The sequence below is a fragment of the Toxorhynchites rutilus genome, chromosome 3 (assembly GCF_029784135.1).
Source record: "Toxorhynchites rutilus septentrionalis strain SRP chromosome 3, ASM2978413v1, whole genome shotgun sequence".
Taxonomy (NCBI): Eukaryota; Metazoa; Arthropoda; class Insecta; order Diptera; family Culicidae; genus Toxorhynchites; species Toxorhynchites rutilus.
Genome location: NC_073746.1, coordinates 101949405 through 101964877, shown reverse-complemented (window position 1 = coordinate 101964877; position 15473 = coordinate 101949405). Strand labels below are relative to the sequence as shown.

The window sequence follows — 15473 nt, the reverse complement described above, 5'->3', positions numbered from 1 at the left end:
CGCCAACGAATAGGCTTCATCTGAACCCCGTGGAACGTTTCTCCCCCTCCGAATGTGCTAGACGAGTGCGCGAGTATTGTTGTCATTTTGGGTAAAACGTGCGATAATTTATTGTTTCTGTGCGCGTTTTCATTAACTCGTTTATGTGACGGTCCTTTTGAGGCGGTTTCCAGTAGCATCCATCGTTGTCTCGCGTGAAACCAACCCCTGTCCCTGCACATGAAGTGCGGCATGGTGACGAGCGGAGCGAAACATGTCTTAACGGAGGAGGACTATTATCCGCGCGGCAGCAAAAGGGGCGGGATGGGTTGTAATTTATGATGACTTCCCACATTGTCTGGGCGGCCAGCGAACCTGAAGATCTGGGACCAAACTCCACACACGTACGAATATGAGCGGTTTCATTCAGAACGCATCATTGTGGAAGCCGAACGAAACGACGGTGTAACCGAGTGGAATCGTTATTATAAAAAGGCGCAATTTTTCAAAGCGAGGCCCGACGCGTTCTAATGAATTGCTACTATTCGGGATGGATACAACCGTGTCATTAGTTGAAGTGCACTCGGGCCGCCTTCGCCTTCAATTAAACGCCCCGCTATTTTCGAGGCGACAGTTAACAAACATGGTGCACACGTGAAATATATACATCATTAGCGTCATTATAATCGCATTTAATTAAAACGAAAGTGCAATTTATACCGTTTGCAGTGGTTTGCGGCCAAAAGCATCACTTACCAGCATCAGTGAATGGGAATGATAATTAAAATATTAATTAGCATAAACATAATTCAAAGTGACACTTCGTGTCATTCGTGGTGGCGGTGGTAATATGGAATTAGATCCCTCGGCGACACCTGACAAGCCGTGATCATCTACTCATTTCATCGTATCGTGAGTGAGAATGTTTCTACCTTATGACACCTCCTTGAAAGGTAGGTGACAAACACAGACAGTTGTCATTTGTTAGCAAGATGTGAAGTTTGTAGAGTGTCAGAATTATACAAATTAAGTGTGTTTCCAAACTGATTTGTTCCTGACAGCAAGTCGCGATGTTAATTTTGTGTAAAGCTTCCGCATCTTGGGAGAATAACTGTTGCGTCATAATCCTGGGTTCGACTTTTGTGGAATTCAACGGTATATGGTTACCATTAAACGTTGCTGTTAATTGATTTCTATGCTACATTGTATATATCGAGCGTTCAGTTCCAGCAAAATTTTCCCATGCTCATTACTGCCAGCCATCGTCCTCCGAGTGGGACAAATCCTCAGCCCCTCGCCATGCTGTCCAGGGTTTTTTTGCATCTCTTCCCAGAAGTTAAGTTCAATCGTTCCGTCTCCGTTTCGCTGCCCATTTCGAAGCCATTTAAAATTGTCATGTACCTTTTTTCGGTGCTATCCTTTTCGCTTCAACCGGCTTCCCCACCGATTGGCTTCGATTGCTGCCACCTTATTGGCAATATAAATCTTCAAACCGCCGCTGCAGCTTCCTTCCTTTTGGGTCAGAGGAATCCACTTCGATTGGGATTCCTGGTTCGATTACTACCATATAATGTCGTTTTTTGTGTTGTTCTTATCCCACTGCAGCGCAGTTCGCGCAGGGAAATCTTACAGCAATCGGTCCCGCTTCGCAGTGCCCAGTTATGTAGTCTTAGTTTTTCGTTATCCGCTTGGTGAAGCGTTGCGACCCAACCGGCGGCATCTTTTGACCACTGACTGAGGCCACTCTTTTGCCCTGCCGCGCGATCCACAAGAGTAGCTCCACATTGGCCTTAAGGCAAACGTAGATGGGAACGATTTGGACGTAGTAAATCACATATCGAGATTATTGCGCGAACATGGAAAGCCGTTGTCAATAGTTATTGCTTGATCTTGTTGATGTCTTCGGTGTACGTTCCCATGCCTGCCGTGAGTGGGCATCCTTTTTTCCTAAGAAGAAATAGGAATGGGTTGCAGATTACCAGCGAAGTCGCCGGTGCTGCTGCTGCTGTTCTGTTTCGTAGTGTTGTGAAGTAATTTGTTTTGCCGGCAGTTGAACGATGGTGTGAGAAAGAAACTTCGAAGCCTTCCAGAGAATCCGAGGGGAGGAGTGAAGTTTTATGCAAGGTCGTTAGTTGGTTTTTTCTGTATTCTTCATGTTTCTTTCTCAATTGTCTCTGGTCACAGTTGAAGGAGACGGAGCTCACTCTTGGCAAATATCCTTCCACTTTTTCTATCTCTTGAAATAACCGATATAGCGCCTTTTTTCTAATTTGCGTTGGGGTCACCATTAAAAAAAACTATTTTTTGCTCTAACTTTTATATTTCAAATTCTACATACAAACTGTCTTCAAAATACTTTTAGAATATACTGATACAAACATTTTGCGATGCAGAACTCTCAACTTCAATCAACTTCAAAGTTATTGATATTTCTTACTAAAAAAATGGGTGGGTTATATCTATAATATAACCGCAAGGTTGACGTGGAACTACCTAAGCTTAGCAATCATTTCAGTGAGCAGAAGATATGAAGGCATATCCTTCAATGCAATCTTGAATAACCGAGCCAAAGTGTTATGATCGTATCCGTTCTTGTAATCCGTATTAGGAAAACACTTTTCGGAGTACAAAAAGATTTGAGGATTGTACCCGGGGCACGATCGCATAGTTGACGTAGTCTTACGTTGGGATTCTTGTTGCATGGTGGTTTTGAATATATTAGACAATGAAATTATAATCAACTTTGATTGTATGTACACTTGAAGTGGTCACTCTCGCACAAAGTACTCGCAGTTTGCATTTATTTGCTGAGCCGATTTCCCCAGACAACTTGGTTTTGAAGTCTGTGTTAGAGGCAAACACATTTTAGTCGGAACAAAAATGCCCCCGACTTGCACGAATTTGCAATGCCAATTTCCTCAGACACCTTGGTTGTGATGTCTGTGTTAGGGAACACATTTCAGTGAGAACAAAAGTCCCCATACTTTCATGTATTTACTATGCCGATTTCCTCAAGGCTGCTTGGGTATTATGACTGTGTTGGGGAAACCGTAGATCGGGCCAATCAAAATGATACAGTTAGGGCGTTTAGATAACACTTAACATTTTACAGCTGTTCAATTGTTTATCTAATGAAAAATAACACTTTATTAATTGCGATAAAAGCATAGAAATATTCCCTATCAATTGATGCAAACATCTTTCCGATCCAGTAAGAAATGTTCGAGTTATAAGCATTCGGAATCTTTCATTTTTTCCTGCATGTTCTGTGTTTAGTTTTTCATTTTACCCCCCATATACTCTGGTTAGACGTAGTCCCACGTCAAAAAAAAATGCGGGTGCAGAAGTACCTCCGACTTGCATGAATCAACAACTTCTACTTTTTATACTATAGAGGATTTAAACCTGAAAGTTCATTCGCCTCTAGTGTCTGTACGATTTTCCCAGGTCCCTAAGTTCAGGAGACCGTGTTAAGGAAACATATTCTAGTTTGCACAAAGGTAAGCGAGTACAAAAGTACTCGCAGTTCGCATTTATTGCAAAGCCGATTTCCTCAGACATTTTGGTTTTGAAGTCTGTGTTAGGCAAACACATTTCAGACGGAACAAAAATGCCCACGACTTGTATGAATTTGCAATGTCAATTTCCTCAGACACCTTGGTTGTGATGTCTGTGTTGGGGAAACACATTTCAGTCGAAACAAAAACACCCCCGACCAGCATGAATTTGCAATGCCAATTTCCCTACGCTCCATGGATTTGAAGTCTGTGTGAGGGAAACACATTTCAGTCGGAACAAAAATACCCCCGACTTTCATGTATTTGCAATGCCAATTTCTTCAAGGCTGGTTGGTTTAGATGGCTGTGCTAGGGAAACCGTGAATCGGGCCAATCAAAACAAGGCAGTTAGGGCGTTTAGATAACGCTCAACATTTTACAGTTTTCCAATTGTTTATCTAATAACATTTTATTAATTGCGATAGAAGCGTAGAAATTTTCCCTATCAATTGATGCATACATCTTTCCGATCCAGTAAGAAATGTTCGAGTTATAAGCATTCGGAATCTTTAATTTTTTCCTGCATGTTCTGTGTTTAGGTTTTCATTTTACCCCCCATATACTCGGTTAGACGTGGTCCCACGTCAAAAATACGCTCTCTGCGATTGTGTCATTCTTTCTGGGGTAAACATAAACAAGGTTTATTGACGGCATTTGAAAGAACAGAGTTCACTCTACAGAATGTGTGATTTTCAAATCTATGTTATTTTTCGTGTTTGAGTAAATGAAAATTGAAATCATGAGTTTTTGGGTGCCAAACCATCAATCACTTTGAGTGGGATTAAGATATTGACAAGTTCTGCACCGCAAAATGTTGGTCTTGATAAGGCTCTAAAAGTCCTACGAAGACAGCTTTGATGTAGAATTTGAAATATAAAAGTTACATAAAAAATACCCGCTTTTTCATGGTCACCCTAATGCAACTAAATCATGGTCACCCTAAAAAAGCGCTAAATCGATCATATTAAAAGATAGAATAATGCTTTGTTCTACGAAATTGATTAAAATAATTAAGGCTACAATATTGTCGAACTATGTTCATCTCTATCTTTAAAGTTAAGAAAGTTAGATTTTTTATTTCATCGACTATTTTGGTCACCCTATTTTTGATAACATAAAAATGAGCGTTCTATCATATGTAACAACTTTGTCGAAGACAGTTTTTGTCTAAAGAATAAATATCTCCCACAAAATAGTTTTTACCTAAGTTGCATTAGGGTAACCATGAAAAAACTGGTTATTTTAGTCTCGCTTTTATATTTAAAATTCTACATCAGAATTATCTTCGTACGACTTTCAGAGCTTATCAATACCAACATTGTGCGATGCAGAATTCGTCAATATCTTAATCCTGCTCAAAGCTATTGATGGGTTTTCACCCAAAAACTCACGATTTCAATTCTAATTGACTCAAATACAAAAAATAACATATCTTTGAAAAACACATATTATATTGAGTGAAATTTGTTCTTTCAAATTCCGTCAACAAACATGTTTTATGTTTGCCCCAGAAAGAATGGAAAGCAATTGAAGAGAGCGTATTTTTTGGGAAGAAATATCAATTACTTTGAGTGAAGTTGAGATATTGACAAGTTCTGTATAGCAAAATGTTTGTATCAGTATGGTCTAAAAGTCTTTCGAAGGCAGTTTGTATGTAGAATTTGAAATATAAAAGTTAGAGCAAAAAACCGGTTTATTAATGATTACCCCAACGCAACTTAGGAAAAAGGTTATTTCAAGAGATAGAAAAAAAAATCGAGGGGTTGTATCCGAGACACGACCGCATAAGACGTAGGACTACACAATATTTTTTTTAAATTTGTTGGTTTATCATTCCGGATATTATTTGCAAAGACGGAAAAGGAGACAAAAGGAGCAGAATAAGCGACCTTTGTTGTTTCGGGCACAGAAATATTCGGAGAATTTTCCTCAGAGGAGATGCAATACTTATACGCTAGCGACAGCTTACTTACTATGCAAGGGTGGAGTTTACTTCGCTAATATTCTCTTTTCGCTATCCCGCAAACAAATCTTAGGAAATTTCCGATTCGATTGGTATGCAAATTGTTAAAATTCGTTCGCAGCAAAAATAGTTATTAACGTAAACTTTATTTCATAATAACGTGACCTGTTTTCTGATTTGGCACCCTTAGTGTAAGACGAAGTCCTACGTCAAAAAACTTTGTGCTACAAAGATGTCTCAAATAACTACAACATTGTCGAACTATGTTTACCTCTATCTATAGAGAGAAGAGAGTTAGATTTTTTTTTATTTCATCGAAAATGTTTGTCACCCTATTTTTGGCAACATGAAAATAAGCGCTCTATCATATGTAACAACTTTGTCGAAGACAGTTTTTGTCTAGAGAATAACTGTCGAGCTCTAAATGCTAATTTCTACTTAAATGCATAACACTAGCAAGTGACACATTTTCGAATTTCGAAACTTTTTTTTATTTGCATCACTCATATAGGGGTAGTGGGGGCAAAGTGGTCATCTTCTTGTTTGGTAGTATAACTATTGACTATTGAAACAGTATTGATATTCATCTTATTTTTGAAAAATTTAATGACTTTTGAGTCACCCTGTACTTCAGTAGATCTGTCAAAATGTCAAAATATGAATAAAAACAAAAATTGCGCTCTCGATAGCCATTGGGCCGTAGCTCTGTGCGCATGGTATCTAAGGAATTTCACGTGAAATTTAGTATATTGAATTTGATATGTTGGACAAATGATCAGTTTGGACAACTATTCACCTATTCTAAGAGAGGTGAACAGATATTTTGTTCAATCTCAGCGATTAATTAACATAGAGATTTCGTTCGTGTTTGGGGGCAAAGTGGTCATATGTGTTATTCACTTACAATGTTCTGTTTACTAAAGCTGATACACCTCGTCACATTCTGCTCTTGAAGAGGTTTCTTTTGTGGCATTGAACCTGGAAAATATGCCACTCCAACTAAACGAAGCCTTATTATGCGGAACGTTATGTGTTTCTTACTACATTGCATGAGAAAAATGAAATTGAGACTCTAAGTAAATAGGCCAAGCTTATTTCATGCATGTACCTACTATTTCAAGTGTGATTTGAACAAGTTTGGACGATAAAAACGCATAAATCTATCCCATTTAGCTTGATATCTGCGAGTGACCACTTTACCTCCAAGCAAAAAAAAAGTTCGATTTTTCACCTTTTTTTTTTCTAATGATGAAAAATGTACTATTTTGATTTTTTATAGTAAAAGGCTAATGCTATCTTGAACAACAATGAGTTGAACTATGATATTCTTCGAAAAACGGGAATTGAAGCGGTATGTGGACGCTGGAAATGGGCATATTCCTTAGGGTGACCACTATGACTCCACTTCCCCTGCTCGTACAGATCGTATTTCTACGGTACCTCCGTAAAACCGAAAATAAATTATTGAATATCATTAAGAGCTTTGTTCATCGCTGGTCACTAACTATTTTAACTGAATCGATCTCTACAGGTATTCATTAATGAGTAATTACCAAGTTATACAGGTAAACTTCGATATAACGTACATTTCACTTTCAAAATTATACGTTGTATCGAATTGTACGTTATAACGAAGCATAATAAAGTACTCACAAACGTAGTCTATAATACATTATTGTGTTGCTGTTTTAGTAAAGTTAATGAATAACCTCAATCAGAAGACGAAGCCAGCCTTTCTCATGATGTTACTCTTCGTAGTGTTGATTAAAGCTTGATTCATTTAGAATCCGGAATCACAAAACCAGCTATATTTCGGGATTTATTGAAGGTACAAAACTTGTTTTAGCATCACAATATAGATAATTCATTGTTCTATCAGAAAAAAAATTGAACAAATTTTTCCTTTACACTTTGGAAATGTATACGTTATATCAAGTTACGTTATATCGAGGGTACGTTATATCGAAGTTTCCCTGTAGTATTTTCTGGGTATATTCGACTAAAGCCACTGTTCATATTGATTATTTAAAAATTTACGGACCAAATTGATTACTTTTATAGTAATTACATAAACTATCTAGAAATTACACGGGACAAAAGTAGTTTGACTCTCAATGCTGTAACTCACGAACCAATCGACCGATTGCTGCCAAATTTTGACACGTATTCATTGAAATATTGTGCTTTGTGATACTCAGGTAGATTTTTGCAAGAGGCGTAATCTAGACGTCAACCTTATGAACTTTTAGGCCAACTGCTAGATTAGATACAGGGCTCGTAAATGTAAAATAGAAACGAAAATGTATAATAAAAACGAAAATGCCTGTAGAAACGTCCAATGGAATTTTGGCCAGATTTGGCAATCAGCCACTACAGCCAAACTTTGATGGAGCTATTCGAAGAAAAGTACGAAAAGTCGTCAATACTGTAAGGGAATCTTTTTGTGAAAGAACAATGAATTATCTGTATTTGGATATAAAAACTTTTTTTGCGCCTTCAACTAATCTCGAGATCAACTAGTTGTTTGATTCCGGATTCTAAATGAATTAAGCTTTAATCAATAGTATCAAGGGAAACATCATGAGAAATATTGGCTTCATCTTCTAGTTGAACTTTTTCATTATTATTTTCAAACCTCACCCAAACAGTAACACAATAAAGTAATATAAGCTATGTTCCTGGGTTCTTTATCATGCTTCGATGTCACGTACAATTCTGAAAGAGAAATGTACGTTATATCGAAGTTCCCCTGTACTCTGCTTCATTGAGGTGTAAATAAGTTTACGCAGTTGCCAGGGTAAGTGTTTCTGGGTTTCGCTACGTAGGTTTTTGTGGTGTATTTTTGGTACTCTTGGAAATCCATGAACCATGTGTTCAATTCAAAAATGATGTAGTCCCCAACTACATATCTTTGGTTTTAAAACGTCTTCTGACATCAATTGTGGGCATTTTCTCACATAGACACGACACTACATAATACTTTCTAGAAAGAACTACCACCGATCAAAGGAGAGCCTTTTGAGTCCAGTTCACTTGAGAATCGAGTCAAAAAGTGAGGAAAGACCATCCTACAGATCCAGAATGATCCATCGTAAACAAAACTGCAGTACTGATTAAAATAAAGCGCCCATGTTGGTTATCGTAAGTTTGGTTTCAATAACTTCTTTGCCGGCTTCATTGCATCATCATTGGTATAATGGGGCAAAATGTTTTGTTTGTCATTTCTAGTATGATAAAATAATAATGGGATGTATTGTTTGTTTCTAAAATAAGGTCCAATCAAATCTATCTAATCCATATTTCACAAGTGGCCGAAAAAATTTTCCAAGAGATCAATATTCTTCAAAACCAGGCTCGTTGATATACTCTAGACCAAAGATTTTTGACGATCTTCGTAAATTTTTGTCAATCGCAGTTGAAAACATAGGTTGGTAAACAACTGGACTAAGCACAGCATCTGCAACTTCGCGTACATACAGGCATAACATAGACCCCGTACGTGTTAATTATCACTATTTGATTATCTGACGCGCAATTCTGGAAATATTTTTACTAAGAACCATAAAAATAATCTACAGGGTCTTTCAGATTAAATGCTAACGCGAAACAATCGAATAGCCTATAAAAATTTTTTTTCGCTCTGTCGATGGTAACACTGCATTCCCCACATCGGGACGATAATATTCGGCTACTCGTTCAGTCTGATCGGATGGTTTTTAGTATCAAGATGTACTATTTACAAGAACGTGTATTTTTAGTGAAATCGTATTACTCGAGCAACCGAAGCCTTAATGAAACTTTGTCCTCTTATGGTAATAATTTCAACATTTCTCGTCCTCCGATTACTTTCTCTGGCAGTACGTGAAGGACCGTTGCTATGTTAATAAGCCACAAAATTTGGAGGAAATTAAAGAAGAAATAACTCGGATTTCGGTAAAAGTTATTAAAATTTGTTGCGTGAGCGTTTAATCTGAAAGACCCTGTACGATAACGCACTACTTCACACAGTTTAGACTATTATTTCATCTTCTTTTACTAGACAAAAATTTATTCATTTTCCGACCTACCGTTGAGCCTAAGCAAATCGAAACGCTGTCAAACCCTAAACGGCCACAGCGGCAGCCTGATTGTCGCGATCCCTACTGCATGTCAACCACGCTTCCAAACATCGCTTAACCGCGCAGCCCTTAACCCCATGTATTATATTATGAGTGCACGCATTCTTTGTTTTATTTGACATCTTTATAGTTTCGCTTTATTTCAGAGGGCCTATTTATAGCGAAAGGTGCTGCTGCCAGAGAACATCCCGCAGCATAAATATGTGTGTTAGCGGTTGAAATGGGAAGCAAGAATCCGAGATCGAGAAGAAGGAAGGGTCACGTCAGGATGGGCAGAAGGGCCACAGGGAGCTATATAGCCCTTTTATGAATTGATCGTTTGGCGATTAATCAGCCTCTCTGTCTCACACACATACTCAAATACGGTGTGCCCGGAACATGCTGATCTTAGTCTATCCCTTCATCTTCAAGGTTGAAGTCAATTATTTATTGATTTCTGTGAGTGCCACCGATTCTTCTGCTTCTTTACGAGTTGCTCCGTTCCTCGAAGATGATCTTTTAAGTGGAAGAAGACAGCAACGATTTACGACTAACGCCGAAGGATGGGACAAGAAAGGGTGTACCAAAACGACGACAACCGTGATGATGATGATGATTATTATCCAGGGAGATAAAAGTTTATAAAATTGTATTGTTATTTATGATGTCGACGCAGCCGCCGCGGGAGATGATTTATTGAGCAACAAATTAGTGGCATTGAGTTATGATTGAGTGCCACCGTTGGCCGGTAGTGATGTAACCCGGTGGGAAGTGTGGTCCATTATTGATAGACATAAATAATTGAATCCATCGGAATAAATAATACACTTTTTGATAGACTTCGAAAAAACATTCATGTTCAAAGGTGGCTCATATTACAACCAAAATGGGTTAACATTTGCTTCCGCATCTTTCAATTGTCTCCCTCTCGTGTTTACTACTTCTCGTTCAAGAAGAACCAGACTCAAGGGGACCATTTATGTCTTTTGTGATTTATGTTTATGGCGTTCGGGTTAAGAAGGCATAAACAGCTAATTACGGCCGGTTAAGCCATTGGATCGCATTAAAATCACAACAGAAAATTGAGAACAGCTCCCGGAACGAATAAACGAGCACACTCGTGCCAAAAGCATCATCAACGTCTTCATCTTTGTCGCCTCTCGAGTGGAGAATATACTTAAAATAGGCATTTTACGATGCTGGTGGCGGTGAGAGGAAAATGGATGGAAAAATGCGCTTACCTTTATTATTTTTATCGCTAAAATTTAACGCCCTGGAAAAGTGTTCGTCCACCACACTGGCCGAATCGCCAGAATAATGGGTGAACACCACACAGGTTGCGGACACGTATTGCGCTCGGCCACCGCCCGAGGTTTCGCCACTGCCACTGCTACCGTCACCCCCTCTCGCACCAGCGGCCCCGCTCGCGTCCTGATGGAGGTTATTTGGCGAGTCCGGACCGGACGAACAGGAGCTGTCGTTGTGGGCACCCGGGATGGTTCCTGGAACGGGATGTGGGAGTGGGAAGCGAATTTAATTAGACTTCAATTGTGCAGCAGCGTTTGTGATGGTTTACATTGGCAAATAATTATAAGATATAGTGAGGTGAGTGATAATTTCGATTGTTTTGTGTCTGTAACGGCGATTAAATCTTAACAATGGTTGAAACCTACGAACCCCTACATTAGAGTGCCAACTTTAACATTAAATTACCCCTACATTAGAGGGTAACTTTTTGAAATTTGAGGGTCGTTTTTTGCCATACATTCATTGGCACCCTACCCTACATATTATAGCGTAACGCAGTTATGTTGCGTTTCATGTGTCAGAGCCATGACGGAACGAAATGTCAGAGAAAGAAAAACAAAACTAGGAGTCTATAAAATTGACGAAAATTGTGGAACTAAACATCGACTCAATCTTTTGACGTAGAACTACGTCTTTGATTTCCATATAGGGGGTCACGAAAAATGTAACAAAAAATTAAGAGATTTCAAATGCATATTACATCAAATCGATATTGCGATATAAGTTATACTATATACCATTAGATAGGATATTTATTCAGCATTTTTGACGTGAGACTACGTCTAACCAGACTATAAGGAGGGGTAGAATGAAAACCTAAACATAGAACATGTAGGAAAAAATGAAAGATTTCGAACGCTTAAAACTCGAACATTTCTCAATAGATCGCAAAGATGTTTGCATCAACTGAATAAAATTTTATTTTTCATTAGATAAACAATTGAACAACTGTTGAATGTTAAGCGTTATATAAACGCCCTTCCTGCCACGTTTTGATTGGTCCGATTTACGGTTTCTCCAACACCGACTTCTAAATCAATGTGCCTGGGGGAATCCGCTTTGCTGGGGAAATTGAAATTGCAACTATATGCAAGTGGGGGGAAACTATATGCTTTGATATAACAAGGATACGGATTGGAGGAGCAGGAAAACAGAGCCAAGATCCGGGCGGACGGATGGGCACTGAAAGAAGCGGGCTAAGCATTTACACCTGGTGATGAGGATAATTTAATAAAACTTATTTCATACGAAAAGGCGTGTTTGTTTACATCGCGTAGGCCGATCTCTGATAGAAGAAGAAATAAATGGGTTGTTTTCACGTTAAATATGCGAAAATGAAAGAGAATAGGAAAGAAACGCATTTTCACGTGCGCTAATGCATAAATTTTTCTATCAAGCGACATTTACGCCATCAACCGGCGACTAGGGAAACTCATTAATATACTGTAGAAACCCGAAATTGAGTGACAACTCATTTATATACACCGCCTCTGCGTAGGAAACGTAATCGACAACACCATTAGTGTTGGGAAAACGCATTTTTGTTGTTTTTTGGCCTACAAGCATAACCATGCAAAATTCCGATGAAATGATCTGTCCAGTTGAAGGATATTATCGGCAAAAAGAGGGCCTAGGTGATTTTGCAGATTATAACATATTTTTTTCCATTTGGAAAACGCTTGCGTCTATTTATGCGGACAATCAATCGTTTCAATGAACATTTGTCCGTATAGCTAGACGTAATCACCAGGTTGCTCTGTTTGTAGCGTTAGTACTTACAATTCCGATAATAATGAAAACGTCTCCGTCGGTAGTTTCAGTTGTTATCGGATAAAATCAAAAAGGTTTGGAAGAAATTTAGTCAAATGTCTGGAAAAGGTGCTCTTGATTTGTTGAGAGTCTATGATATTAGTTTTTTTCCTAAAGTATACTCTGACATATGATAAGAACAGTAGGTTCGTGTTTTTTCAATTAATTGAATTTGCAAAGGCAATCTGCAGTGTTGGTAATTTTAGCAACACGATTTACCAATATTACGATCAATCGCATAAAGATGGTGGAGTGACTTACTCCAACGGTATGAGCAAATGCTGAGTATGTGGAATAATTATGAATTATGACATTAAAAAACACAATTGCTTCTCTTTGTTCATCGTGTACAGAAAATAGTAATTATATGAGCAGCGTTTCAATGGATTCTTATATTTATCTATTAGGAAACACTAAGAATAAGACACTATCGTGACAGACATATTTGGACTCTACAAAGAATGTGATTCAAATGTAGATTTGGCTTATAGCACATAATACTGACAATTGTTAATTTTCGAATTTTGTATAAAAGCTGTACGGAACTACGTCTGTTATGCGGACAAACAGTGATTTGTCGGAAACGTTTTTTTTTCAAAATTGCTCAAATGTTTTCGAACAAAAAATGTTTGTTTGCATGTTGAGCAAACGTATAATATTACATTGTGTAGAATGCGAAACAGCAAAAAAGTCGATTTTTTCATTTTGTCGTTTACGTCTCCTATACAAACATGGGCAGTACAGTAGAAACGCGAAATTGAGTGACAAGCTCTCAGATAATCGGAGTTCTAATTCATCTAACTCGGTGTTTTGAAGATAGTAAAAAAATATGTTTAAGTAGAGCTTAAAATCAAGACTCTGGTGAATGTGATATTTAAAAAAAAAGAATAATAACCGTGGCTAGGGGGCCCGGTGTGTTTTAAAGATTCTAGTGTGACAAGGCCTAGAATTATGATCATGTTCAGGGGACCCAATGAGTTGAAAATAATTCTAGTACGGTAGAGCCTAGAAGTATAACCGTGGCAAGGGGGCCTGGTGTGATGAGAAGTTTCTAGTGTGGTAGGGTTTAGAATGGTGAAGCTAAAATGATGAAAGTTTCCACTAGAAACGGCTGGACACGAAGGAGCGAAAGGTTCAAAAGAACTGTTTCACTTGGGAAAGCGGTTAGCGACTGAGTCATTCAGCAAAGAGAACTGCTTTGCCCATCTATATACCACGGTATGTTTTCCTTTTTCGTTTTCACATGTGTTTTCGTGACGGACAAGGTGAGTCGATGCGTATTAAGAATTATTTTATATTCTTCAATATCGAGCATTTATCAGAATCAAAGGAGAGGATATGACTTGGAAGATGGTAACACTCTATTATATTACATTAGTTCCGTCGAAAGCCTGGTTGTTGTCTAATCATATCGTGGGCAACGCACGTCTCTATCTTGTAGGATATGATATTGAGTATGTTGTTAATGATCAAAATTTTGCAATGAAAGAACTAAACTGGTTGCCGATTGAGTGGTTCGAAAGGGTACGCTGGCGCATATCAGTTCGCAATATCTTACCAAGAAGTGCTAATGGTTGTGTCTAGCCAGCTACTTCAGTTTTCAACAAGTTTTCAGCTTCAGTTTTCCACCGATGAACGTAGCTCTCACCGCTAAAAATATCTTCTTCACATCCAGCTTGAGAAGCGTTGCGCTTTGACGCGATTTTGAACCCGGAAACAATGCTCGAATTCACGAAAATTTATTGACAATGTTACCAATAAGTAATACACGATTTTTGAGTCAGCCTGCTAGCGACCAGATGGCCGCGGCAGCGAAGCTTTTTAAATGTCCTCGTGTTACTAAGTGTCTAGTTTAGTTTTCCAAATTGACCTTTTTTGAGGCTAAAAGTGAATGAACTGAGAAAGTCTGATTTGTAGCTTGTACCTCATACGTGGCGCTTGTTTTTGAAATTTTGAACTTACAACCCAGTTCATATGTAAAAATGAACGTGATACATTATTACAGAAAATATAGAAGAATTCTCCACCAGATGGCATAAATTGCAACACTTTGTACGATATCCATCTTCCATTGTTCCTTTGTATAGAGCAAAACAGCTGTTTCTGACATCAGCGTTGGGAAGGATTGCTGTTTGCTAGCCTAAGCGAGACTGTGACTTGAATAATGATAGTCATAGTTTGAATTATAGAGGCCTTAAAATTTCTCAGTTTGTTTGCCTATTCGCGTTTGCCGTGTGCCTTGAAAAAGACCAGTTTGGAGAACTAAGCTAAACTCTTGGCCTTGAGAAAGGTCATTTGGAGAACCTCGCTGCCGTCTGGCCTCTAGCTGGATGATTGATGAATCTTTTTTTATTCTTTATTATAGAGACTTTAAGCCGTAGGCTCTTATAATTGATGAATCGTGAAAATGAAAGTGAAATCGCGAATAGTTTGTTCATGTTCAAGAATTGAAAATGGGAGGAGCGCAAATTGCATTTTTATCTAGTATTTTTTTGTTCATAGAACGAACGCTGCATTTGCCATTTTTGTTTCATAGACACGTGTCCTATTCTCTGATTCGGCACCATTACTGAAAAGCATGGTGCCACTTCAAAAATTAGGTAATGATTTTTTAGATTATTGCTACACATACAAAACACTCTAGAATGAAGTAACTCCAGATGGACCAACAAGAAGAGCCCGTCGGTCCGCAGGTTGAGTACAGCTGAACTAGTATATTCGCCTAAATATCTCAATTTATGAAGTGAGATTCGATATTTT

General features: G+C 38.3%; 1 protein-coding gene across 3 annotated transcripts in view; it reads right to left on the bottom strand.

Annotated features, from left to right (window-relative positions):
- Positions 1-15473, bottom strand: part of LOC129779278 (protein vestigial) — a 129973-nt gene that overhangs the window by 53571 nt on the left and 60929 nt on the right. For all 3 annotated transcript variants that reach the window (XM_055786677.1, XM_055786675.1, XM_055786676.1), the window contains exon 4: positions 10838-11098. In XM_055786677.1, the coding sequence (XP_055642652.1) occupies positions 10838-11098 (261 nt within the window). The remainder of the gene's footprint in view (positions 1-10837; positions 11099-15473) is intronic.